The 12,250-nt window shown below is 39.0% G+C and overlaps 1 protein-coding gene across 7 annotated transcripts in view; it reads right to left on the bottom strand.

The window, feature by feature from the left end:
• The window catches only part of CTDSPL (CTD small phosphatase like), an 86,731-nt gene that overhangs the window by 29,889 nt on the left and 44,592 nt on the right, over positions 1-12,250 (bottom strand). For 3 of the 7 annotated variants that reach the window (XM_032708273.1, XM_032708263.1, XM_032708303.1), the window contains exons 2-4: positions 10,124-10,278; positions 3,382-3,414; positions 48-101 (exon numbers count right to left, since the gene is read on the bottom strand). In XM_032708273.1, the coding sequence (XP_032564164.1) occupies positions 48-101; positions 3,382-3,414; positions 10,124-10,278 (242 nt within the window). The remainder of the gene's footprint in view (positions 1-47; positions 102-3,381; positions 3,415-10,123; positions 10,279-12,250) is intronic. The other 4 variants (XM_032708282.1, XM_032708313.1, XM_032708293.1 and 1 more) reach the window with 2 other exon arrangements.

Consider the following 12,250-nt stretch of genomic DNA (forward strand, 5'->3'; position numbering starts at 1 on the left):
GATTTATGCATTCCAGCCAGGTCTCATGGCTGATCAGCTCAACAGACCTTGTAGTGAAACGACTGCTGCACTGCTTCAGTCCCGTGGAAATAGTATATTCCCTAAGAAAAAAAAAAAAAAAGGGGGTGGTGGTGGCAAGAGAACAGGACTTTTGGTTGAAGCATAAACAGCTGGTCAACACAAATCTTTCAGAAATTTACTGTATAAAACAATCATCAGCTTTCTTCCCTGTAGGCCCATATTTCCCACAGAGACAAGTATCAGAATTAATAAGCCCTTTTTTGTTTCCTACACTGGCAATGTTGTCGAGCCTAAGTGCAGCACACTAATTCACTGTTCGTGTTTCCTTCAGCTCACACTCTGGGTTGCACTCCACAGAGCTAACAGCTTCTCCCAGCAATTACACAGAGAAATACTCTTATAGAAGATAAATGATTTCTGCTTAGAACACAGATGCCAGGAGGTGCCAGCTCCTGTTATGGAACAGGCAGTTCCCAAAATTTCTTCTATAAGTTATAACAAGGAATTGTCTAAATGTATGTGAGGACAAGTGAAAATCCCAGTGATAAGATTTAACTTCTGCAGGGATTCTGAGGGGTAATTCTGGTACCACTCCTTTACCAGTGGTATGTTATACTGAACAACTATTCAGGATGTTGCCTGAGTGTGGTTTTGTATTTCCATCTACCTCTGAGTGTGGTTTTGTATTTCCATCTACCTCTTTGTTCAAAAGAATTAAAAACAACAAAGCTGCTATGGGTCTACTTTGATTTAGGGGTTGGAACTAGATCACCTTTAAAGTCCCTTCCAACCCAAACCATTGTATGATTATATGAGATACAAATAGGATGAAGTTCATATTTTAAAACCCCCCAAAGTAATGCTGGTTATATTTTCTGAAGAACCTAATCTAAAGCTGGAATGTTTCTTCCTCAGCAGTTACCTCTATCAATAACCAAGTAAAAAATCCATATTAACTCAATTAACTTTAAATTAATTGCAATTAATACAGGACAAATCTGTTTAGCAGAAGATCTCTTTCACTGCATTGCACATATAAATGCATTGAAAAGCAACACAAAACGCACATAAAGCAATGGAAGCTTTCAAACAGGTGATCTCAGCAGACAGCCAGGTTTTAAACAGGCATTATAAAGCTGCAAAAATCCTCCTATTTTGACTGGAGGTTTCCACTTGAAAGTTTAATGAGCGGGGGAGTGGACAGAGCACTTTTCAGAGTCACTAAGGGGTTCTCTAAGCACTCGAAGTGACGACATTAGCAAGGAGCCCTGTAAAAAGTAAATGTCCACTTAATTGTGACCAAGCTCACTCTGTGTTTAGAAGGTTTTCCTCCTGGTTTGCACGAGCCATACAGTTCAAACAGCCCAGTTCTCACCCCTGTGTAGCAGAGCATCAAGAATTTCTGCCTTAATGGGTCTCAGAACACACAGTTCAGAGTTGTCTCAGAGGGATCCTCTGGACAAACAGCCCTTGGAAGACTGGCAGAGAAACACTAATTTTAGGTGGTTTTTTCCTAACATAACGTTGCATTTTCTTTCCTACCACTTTCTCCACGTGCAGCTCACTTGTGCCTTTATTTAGATGCTGACATACTAATGCTGGCTGGGCCCTGTCTGACAGCCAGGAGCACTGTGATACTGGAGAGCAAATGTCACACAACTGCCCGCGGGCGATGGTTGCTTGACAACACTCCCAACGTCCTGCTGGAAGGAGCATCAGATGGCACCAGGGAAGGGGAATTAGTGTGTTTTAAAGTCACCTGCTCGCTGAGAACTCTACGTCATGACTGCAGAGATAAGTTAATTTTACTGCCTTATTAAAGTGCTGGGAATATAGGTCAGCAAAATTACAGTTGAGCTTAAAAAAAAAAAAAAAAAGGGAGGAAAAAAAAGAAATCCCTTCTTGAATCATTCATTTCCCTACCAGTACCCAAATCTAACAGAGCACTGCTTTAACACTGCAAAGACAATGTCCTAACAAAGCATCTCATTTCACTGCTGTACCTGTCAGAGCTGTACTCATTTAGAATTTCAAAATTTTGTTCTCTTTGAATTCTTTTCCTGTTAATACCTACACTCACTCTTAGCAAAGATTTTATTCCAGGTCAGTGCACAGTCAGAACATGTTTCGTGTTCAAATAACTACCAGCAGAGCAACTACAGTCACCTAACTGAATTTGGCAGGTATGTAAAAAGAAAAGTAATTTAGGAACCTGTATTTTCATCCATCCAAACTTTTCTATTTCTAGACTTGCAAATAGATAAATTCCATGACTGTACATGTGTGTATATTCAGACACACAAATCTATGCATGAGCCATATAAGAAATACCAGGTAAGCAACAAAAAGTTCCTAAATCCAAGAAAAACTGGTGAGAGAGGGAAGATGTGCACAGTCACAGTGAGCTCCTGACACTTCTGCTCTGCAGCATGGACAGGGTTCTTACAGGAGGTTTTATAATATTGGGCTACGTGAGAAGGAAGGGAAAGAAGAAAAAAAATGGTATCTTGGGGAGTATCCAGGTCTTTAAAGGCTACCAAATATCTCAAACAAGACGTTTGTGTCAGTAACTCTGCACATCAGCACTGCTATTTTCTGGAAAACTCTCCATAATAAAGTATTATAAACAGCAAAGGAGCTAAAAAAAAAAAAAGTATTTTCAGTTTTAAAAAGCCTAAACCTTCATCCTCATAAAAAAAAAAAAAGGCAAAAAAGAGCAGCTTTTTGACCAAAAAAGGTTAAAACTAATTAAATTAAAAGCTTCAGTTTGAAGAACTTCTTTTTTTCCCTTCCTTTTATTTAGCCTTGAGAAATAATTCAGATGCCAAACAGCATTCCAAGTTTAATCCAGGAAAGATAAACAGAAATACTAAGGCCCATAAAACAGCAGCTGATACCAAGAGCATCATCTTAAACAAGGGCAGTAATGCAGCTCTAGTCAGTGCACTCTCTTTTCCTGAAGTGACTTGTTTCAAATAAGTTTCACAGTTTCTAACTCTTCCTTTCAACTGGAATACTGGGAAAAATGAGAGGAAAAGGTTTTTGTAACTGTGTCTCACATAGTGGTGATGAGTCACCTTTTGCCTCTATTAAAATAAGTAACTTCAACTTTTAGAGCACTTCAAGCATTTCCAAAATGGTAAAAATTCAGACGAAATCCACATAAAACCCAAACTCTTCTTTTAGTCCCTGTGGAACACGTGCAGTTCAATTCATCTCTGAGTATGCAACATCACAGACAGAACATAAAATCCTTTTGTTAACATGCAACACAAAACAGACCTGTTAGACTGCAACATAAGATGAAACAAAGCAAAAGTTATGAAAATTATTAAAAGAAAAAGGGATAAAAATACATACACTTGGTATAGGCATGACCTGCATCTGGTCACCCTGGGGAAAAAGAAAAAAAAAAAAATCACTGTAAGGGTAATGGCTTTTAAAGGGTAGAACAAAGGTCTGGAGCAGTAAATGTAGCACTCAAACATTTTAAACCAAAAGTTCAAAGTATTCAAGAAACCAGGGTAAAAAAAATAAAAACAGGGTCTTGCATTTTAGTTGCTGGAATGATCTGTTAGTACACTGGTATTTATGATTTTTAGGAGACTGGACTGGTAAAACCCATGCTATGATTAATAAGAGATGGTAATTAGAAAGTACCTGTATTTACTGTAACTCTTTCAGCTTTAAGATCTACTCATGGGTATATTTGTCAGTTTTCACTGCAGCAGTAAGAGGCTGAGCCAGACCTTGGTAGCAGGGCAGAAACCCACTCCTTGAACTGAACTTCACTTGAGACAACTGACTCAGAAAAAACAGCATTTTTGCCCAGGCAATATAAAAACTAACCCAAGAAATCTCACTTTCTTCACCCAGAAAGAGGCAACAGTGTCAGAGCTCTTCCCATGGTCTCACTTTTTGTTATGTACTTGTGAGACAGCAAGAAAGTCTTGGCCAGTTTGACTTTTTCTTCCCTTCCTGGGTCCTGATATACAGAGACAAGGACAGCCCCAAAATGGAGAAAGGTTGGTCACAGGGTCACTGACCCAAATATGTAAGGGATTGTGGAAAATGGGGACAAGTATTTGCTTTTTGGTAGGCACAGTACAAAAAAAAAAAAAAAAAAAAAGGAAGTTGATCCTTCTAGCATAGATATTACTTAAGTAGGTGATTTAATTCTTGAATACTTGGACACCAGAGGCTCTGACTTCCAGCAGAGCAATTACTGAAAGAGCTGTTTTCAACATTAGCACGGCCTTTTCCAGCTGAAGAAGTCTTGTGCTTACTTGTTTTGATGTCTTACTACAGTGTTGACGCATCTCTGACAAACAGAAGTAATTCAATATTAAAGCCCTCTTTTTTTAGTGCTAAAACACCAGAAATTTTTACTGAAGTTCGACCAAAATCCCGAGAAGCTGAAGAAGCAACTAGAGAGCAGCAACTACCGCTAACTATCAAAACCTTTGCACTTGTAAAAAGTACCAGTGATTTCTAGAAAAACACACACACATAAACTGGCAAGAATCCAAGTTTCCCTCAGGGCAATAGCAATAAGAAAAGAAAAAGATTATAATTCAGTACGTTGATGTTCTGTTAGCAGAACTGACTTCCATGGGAATCCAGAACTGAAGCTGCTACAGGACTTGCATTACTGTTTGCTTTATTTTTCTCACAGAATTTCTTAAATAATAATAATAATAATTATTAAAAAAATAGCAAGTAAATTTCCTAAGAGGAACCCTAAAAGTACCTCTGCAAACATCAAAAAGGTAAAGATGAGAACAGCAAAAAACAAGCAGAAAGATAAGTGCATGAGTCTGCTGGGAAATTGCGAGTGCTCACCAACAGGCAAATGTTTTTTAAAAACAAGCCTGCTATGGGAAACTTCTTAAAAGTGTCCTGCCTCATTTCCTAATGCCTTGGAACAGGAAGGGGAATAGGTCATACCGGTATCGTTTGAAATACATGACAGATGACTGCATTTGTTGAAGGCTTTCCACGAGCTCCTCACGTTGGGAACAGGACAAAGCTGTTCCTAGAATGCCAAAATTTCCCTATTGTATCGCTAAAATAACCCAGGAACTGATTTGTCCAACCATTGAAATCAGGGTTGTTGGTTTGTTTTTTTTTTTCATGGCACACTATATACAGATGAAATGATAAATCCTATCTTTTCCCTTAGCTGTGCAATTTTGGTTTAGAGACACAACATTTCCAGTACCATGTTGTTCATTAATGCTGTCTGTGGTCTTGTGTGGGATCAATGAGCACCAAGTGACAGGCCACATTATTTTGCTTTTTTTTTTTTGAGAACAGTCTGTATTCAAAGATAAGGAGCTGTTTCATTTTAGAGAAAAATCTGTTATTTTGATCAGCTTCATCATATCCATTTCTTTAACACAAAGTGTATTCTAGACCATGACAGGTTCTTTAAAAACAGTAATATAGTTACTATTGGACTCTTTCATTGACTTTCAATATCAAGCTTTGTCTCTTAATATAGAGGACTTTTTGGGAGGCAAAGAAGGTCAGAATGAGTGAGCAGTGAGAGAGGAACCAAGCACAGCTGTGCAGAGGGGGTTTTGTTTTCTAAACAGACCTTCCCTACCATACATTGATGTTGGCCAACAGAACCAAACATTAGGAATTTTCTTGTTCAGATCAGCAAAGGTTAAGCAGGAGAAAAAGTACTAGGATTTACATTAATCTCAGTTATCTTCTTCCACACTGGAGAGTGGCTTCCACATCCGTTCAGAAAACGTGTCATTGATGGTCTCCTCCTCAAAGAGAGCTTGTGCTGCTCCTCCAGGTCTCCTGCATGAAGGAGATACCACTTTGCCCTCAAGAACGTGCTCCCTACAAGCTGTTTTTCTCATTTTGCTGGACCATATTCATGTGGGATAGAGAAGATCCTTTTTCCTGCACTGTGTTAAAAACAGATTCCTGAAGCAGAGAACAGTGCTGGAGACATGACCATAGGTCATCAAAACAGCTTTCCAGCATCACCTTGGAGATGGTGGTGCAGCAAAAAGCAGTGGGGAGAAGGAGCCCTGACTTTTGTAGTTGTTAGCATGGGTGAGGTGGGAACGCAGCTACAGGGAAAGCAGCAGGGGCAGCTGTTGCCCCCAGAATAAACCTCCTCCTAATTCTGTCTTCTTCCCTGTTGAGTGTGGATCAAGACCTTCTCCTCTAATCCAACAAGTATAAAAAATCCTTCCCTCATTCATGCTTCATCTCGTTAACACGAGCCATCTGCCTGATTTGGATCTCACTGTGAAACAAAAGCAAGGATGACTCCAGTGGAAGTGGGTTGTGAGTGAAATGGCAAAGTGCCGACAGACTTGTCAGAGCTGCCTCACCCACCACGGCTGAGAGCAGAGGGAACAAAAAGCTATTTTGCATCTCGCTGTTTTCACCTCTCTCTATCTGGATCCCACTCCTTGCAGCCTGACTGAATGAAATCTGTTATCTGCAAACACCTCAAAACTCAGATAACAGACTTTACCCAGAAGGAAAAAAACTTACATCCAGAAGCACGCCCAGAAAAAGCACAAATTGAGTCAAGTTGCCAACAGAAGAACAGGAATTAAGACTTGAATTTATTCAGAAGAAAACAAAAAATAATTCCCCTCTTCCAACGCTCTGGCCTCCAAACAAAAAAATGTGGCTGGAAGGTGTTGGGGAGCTGCCTGCTGCTGAGGAGGCAGGAAAAAATTACCAAGGGTTTCATGAGGCTGAACATTGTGTGCTCCCAGTGACACATCTGGCTCAGCATCCAAGCTGCAGGCACGCTGATATACCCACTGTCACAGACATTACATCTCCACAATACATCTTCATGCTGTGCTAAATAGCTGCTGCATTTTAAGAAAAACAAATATACCACAGTTTCAGTAAATACAAGTTATTGTTGAAAAAAATGCTGTATTGAAACTTTAGAGACAGAATGGACCATTCATTACCAGTATTAGAGTCACACTTGGACAAGCAGCTGCTCTGTGAGGAGAAGGTTTAAAAGTGAACTCAATACTTTAAAGAAGTTTTTGGGCTTTTTTTTCCCCCTAGCAGAACAGAAGTCAGTGCTGAAAAAAATTGTTTATTCAAAGCCATGCTCAATTTGGGGTTTCTTCCAATCCTATGAAGAAGTGACATGACACTTGACATGTCAAGCATCATCAAGTCACATCATGAAGCACTGATTAATCTGAAGCACTGATTTCATTTTTTCTAGTACAGCCAAATAATAATAATAATAATAATAATAATAATAATAATAATAATAATAATAATAATAATAATAATAATATCACACAATGCAATTACTCTGAACAAAATTTCACAACTGTGTTTCCAATTACTTTATAGAATACTCTACCCTGCTTTCCTTCCTTTTGAACAGGTCAGCATTTAAAGAATCAAGATTCCTGATTAGAAGGGAGTCAGCTTGTCACATCAACTTCAGGTTCAAGAATATGCCAGAAGCAACACAGAACAAACACTGAATTCCTGTGAAACCAGCAGTTGTCTTCCCCACTCTTTCCCCTTCTCTGAAGTCTTTATCACCAGTTTTCATGTAACAACTCCACTGAACAGTAAAGACAGAAGGAAAGTACATCCAAGCCATTTTATATGAGTTTCTAGTGGTAACTGTTTATTGAGCAATGTTCTTTGTCCATTTTTGAAGGAAAGGGTCAGAACACATGAGCTGACTGGGCCATGGCCAGAGGTGAACTGTGATGTGGTAATTAATTTATAAAACATATAAATCACAAAGCAGATATAAGTAAGTGATCATTTAAGCAGCAGTTCAACAGAATTCTAACCTGGCAATAAGAATAATGCAAAAAAGAGTTTTAATTTAACAGCAGAGGGGTTTAAGCAATGTGTTGTCAACCTTTATTTTTTTTTCCTGAAACAGGCAGTTTGGTCATTCCTGGACACCTAATTTCACCAATTTAGAATCCAAAGCCCACTGTTGCATGTACTTTCCCCCATTACTTATAATTTCTGAACCTAGACAAGATGCTCAGTGTAACTCCATCAAATTCAAGCAGCCTGCACAGTTCTAAAACAGCTCTCCTGGCAAAAAGCACCAGCCTGACAGGGTAACAATATTCAAACATACCCAAGTCTTCAACGCTCTTTTTCCTTCTTTAAAGAATTTCTTATTTACACTGTGTTAGTACTCAATAAAAACAGCACATAAAAACACATACAAAGCTTATTAGTCTTTAATACTGCATTTAAAATAGCCATGTCACAGACTTATTTTGCACTGAAGAACCACCTAGAAGTTCAGCTGTACTCGATTTTTTTTACAAAGGTTTGAGTATCTGAGTACCTTTCACTCAATTAAAGAAAAAACACTCTTTAATTAAACTCTCTTCAACATGTTCCTTGAATTTTTTAACTCTCTTAAGTTTTAACCTGGTAATTCTATGAATGCTTCTCTTTCACATAACTCCTTGAAGTTTTCTACTCAAGTTTTAATCTGCTAATTCTACAAATGCTGTGATTTGTGTCTTGGTCTTGTGTGTAAGTGTTGCACAGCTCCAAAACTGCTCACTGAGGCAGCAGAGTGGAGATGGAAACTTGTGTGAACACACGAGCCAATCACTCACTCAAGACATAAGATTTATTTAGAAAGTAATTAAGTGTTTTACAAAATACAATCTGGAAACTAACGACTCCAGACCATTTTTACTCATGTTTTCTGTAGCAAAAAATAAACCTTGTTTTATGTTTTTCTTTCTAATGAACTCCCATTCTCTCCCAGTTGTAGTTTTGCCAGTAGTCTCACTTCAGCCTACTTTCCATTCCTCAGCACAGTGGAAAGGGAAATTTTATTAGTTTCCCACTCCTTTTGTTTCTCAGATGAATGTGTGTGCACATGCTACACACTACTCAGCTTTCCCTTCAGCACATCCAGGCTGGATTTCCCTCATTTCAGTCAGAATGTACCTTGGCTAGCAGAGTAAGTCTAAAAATACATGTACAATTCCTCCTCTTGGCAGAATTCTCAGGGCACTTCACCTCTGCGTGAGCAGTTTCAGCATGAACTGCTCCAGTTCAGACTTCACCTCCACACGTACTCTCAGTCCCCATCACTTTAATCTGCTTTCACCAAGTAGTTCCTCTGCTCTTTCTCTTTCTGAGCTTTTCAGAATTCAAACATAACCAGCAAAATCCAAACCAGGATAAAATGGACTGGACAAAGGTGGGTAAGGAATCCGCTGCATCAGACATGAAAAATTATGTGAAAAGCAGGAGGGTGATTCTGTCATCTCCATTTCTGCTATTATTCCCCACCATGGATACAACTATATGTCCAATTTCAAAGTCCTGGAAAACTGTATGGAAAAGATGGCACTCCTGTGTTTGCCATATTGAACTGAAATTCTTCAGTTCATAAGACAAACGCTCTCAGTGTTATCAGAATTAAAAAGAACATATAGAATCATCAGTGTTCTGATTCTACGAATATGGCAAAGCAATGTAATCACTAGAATTCAATCAAAGTAACATTTTGCCATTACACAAAATGCTTTGAAGTGCTAAAATTTCCATCAATTGATTTATTAGGTAAACAAAGCTTAATAATATGGAAAAATGGCCAAAAGCTGATAATTCTGGATTCAGCATGTATTAAATAGAAGTGAACTGTTCAGGGAAAAAGGTCCAAATAATGGTTCTCCCTCTTGTTGATCTGTTTTTCTGTCACTAAAACCCCTTCTAAGTGTTATTTAAAAAGTTCCAATATGCTCCAGTGGACACATTTTGACCTTCCTGTAATCAGGAAAGGGAACCAAACCCAGAGACAACTCAGCAGCTGAAATTTTATGAGAAGTCTACCTTTTTTTAGTGTCTTAAGTCAGGTTTTAAATGTTGTTTGCTTATAAAATTAGTACTGCCAACACTGTCTATGGAAATACTGGTTTTAAACTGCAGCTGAACAGAAAGTATTAGCAATTCACCATCGAGACAGTAATTTTTTCTCTAAATCGTAACAGGTTTCCCTCAGGTGAAGACAAACCTTTGGGAGCAGAGTTAAACCTCGGTTACAAAAGACCCATATGACAGCAAAATAAGATAAAATCCTGACCTTCTGAAGTCCTCCATTCTCCTCCACCAAAGGAGGCAGAGCACTGGTGCTATTGGTAGATGGTGGTTCGACATTGTAGTCACGAAAGCAGCAGAATAAGGTGCTAAAGATACTTCGACTCCTCTGCTTCTTCAAGCTGATATTACATTGGGACACTAGGGAAAAAACAAAACACACAGCAGAAAAATAAATTCATGTATACAGACCTGGTTTTCCAGACCACAACAACTGCATTTAAGATGTATAGTTATTATACTCAGAAGTCTTTAGCAAGATAATCTTACAGAGAGATTCTCCATCATGCTGAGACCCACTTCCAAATCAACACATTTTTCCCTTGTTAGACTCATATGGTGATGTCAGCCCACTACAATCATACTGAGACAGTACACTGGGAGTTTTCCAAGCAATATCCAAAGCAAATAATGTAAATACACACAATAACTTGCTGCTAAATTGTGTCTCTGGACTGAGGAAACAGAATATCTAAACCAAAAGAAACCCACTAAACGCCTGCTGATGCCCGGGCATAGTTTCCATCCAAATACAGCATCATGTGTGGAACATTTAAAACTCCTGCAAGGGTCAGGAAAAGCTCTGAGATGTTTCTGGGTTTCCTCTGTTACTGTTTGACAGCACTGCTGGAGGACAAAAAGACACAACACAGAGGCAGTGCTGGGAGCTGCACCACTGGCTGCAAGAACAAGGCTGCAGAGGGTGTTACTAAAAAAATAGGAGCCTTGGCCTTGCTTTTCAACTTGTTTATTGGTCCACCAGGACTGAAAAAAAATACTAGCTTGGTAAAAAATTACATACAGCTCACTGAAAGCAAGTGTAGCATTTTTAAAGACTGAAAACTGTAGATAAAAAGCAGTCTGGAGGAAAGAAATGTCCCAGGACATCTGGGGATTCCCCTCAGATTCAAACTCCTGAGAATTAAATCTTGAATGCACATTAAAATAAAATGGAGTATATAGAAGAGTTGAAAAAAAGTTTTAGAGTATTTTAAGTAATATTTCATTTGATCACCAAATATTTTAAATGATCTGTTGTTATACTTCTAGGTATTACCTACCTAGAAGTATTTGTTTCCTGGGCTGGGTAGAAAACCAAACACTCCTCCATCCCTAAGTTAGAGGGTGAGTGGAATTCTCAGTGAATCCCATCACACACATCAATATACAATTCCCCATCTTTCCTCCCCTCTCAGATTATTAGGGGACTGCCACATCTACCTGAATGTACAAATATATCAACACAACTAATGCAATTATTAATACATAAAGAAAATTTCAGTGGAAGAAGGAGCTGTGTGTAGAATGGAAATGATCTCCCTGGAAAACGTGAGGGATGGATTCCATCATGCTCTGAAGGTGTGCAGGTTCACACGTGTGCTCTGACAAGAAAGCCACATAGAACAGATTCTGAGTGACCTTTCAAGTACTCTCTGAATAGAGAAACTAAATCTTCTGATTTTGTAGGCCCAGCATAAGTTAGACATCCAGACTTCCACCTCTAAAAGCACCTGCGAGTCCAAAAGTGATTTTCTGATCTCCAATCACAAGTCCAACAGTGATTTTCTGATCTCCATACAGTCTGTATTTGTGGTCTTTCAGTCCACAAATTGGGGGGCTTACAAAGAAAAGGGAGAGCAATTTTTTACACAGACAGAGAGCGACAGGACAAGGGGGAACCATTTTAAATTGAAAGAGGAGAGATTTAGATTAGATATTAGGAAGAAATTCTTCACTGTGAGGGTGGTGAGGCCCTGGCACAGGTTGCCCAGAGAAGCTGTGGCTGCCCCATCCCTAGAAGTGTCCAAGGTCAGGCTGGATGGGGCTTGGAGCAACCTGGGCTAGTGGAAGGTGTCCCTGCCCATGGCAGGGGGATTGGAACTGGATTGTCTTTAATATCCCTTCCAACCCAAACTATTTTACGATTCTGCAGTAAGCAATGCTCAGGTTCAGTTACTAACTGCTCTTAAGAGGAAAGTGTACCAGTATCAAAAACTAAAAGTCTATAAAAACTCGCACCATTTAAAAAGTGCTCAGATAAGAGAATAAAGTCAGAATTGTGCACAGATTTGTGCATGTCCATGAGCTTAAGGAAGGTGTTTCATTACTTTAG

This window comes from Chiroxiphia lanceolata, chromosome 1 (assembly GCF_009829145.1).
Source record: "Chiroxiphia lanceolata isolate bChiLan1 chromosome 1, bChiLan1.pri, whole genome shotgun sequence".
In the NCBI taxonomy this organism is placed as follows: domain Eukaryota; kingdom Metazoa; phylum Chordata; class Aves; order Passeriformes; family Pipridae; genus Chiroxiphia; species Chiroxiphia lanceolata.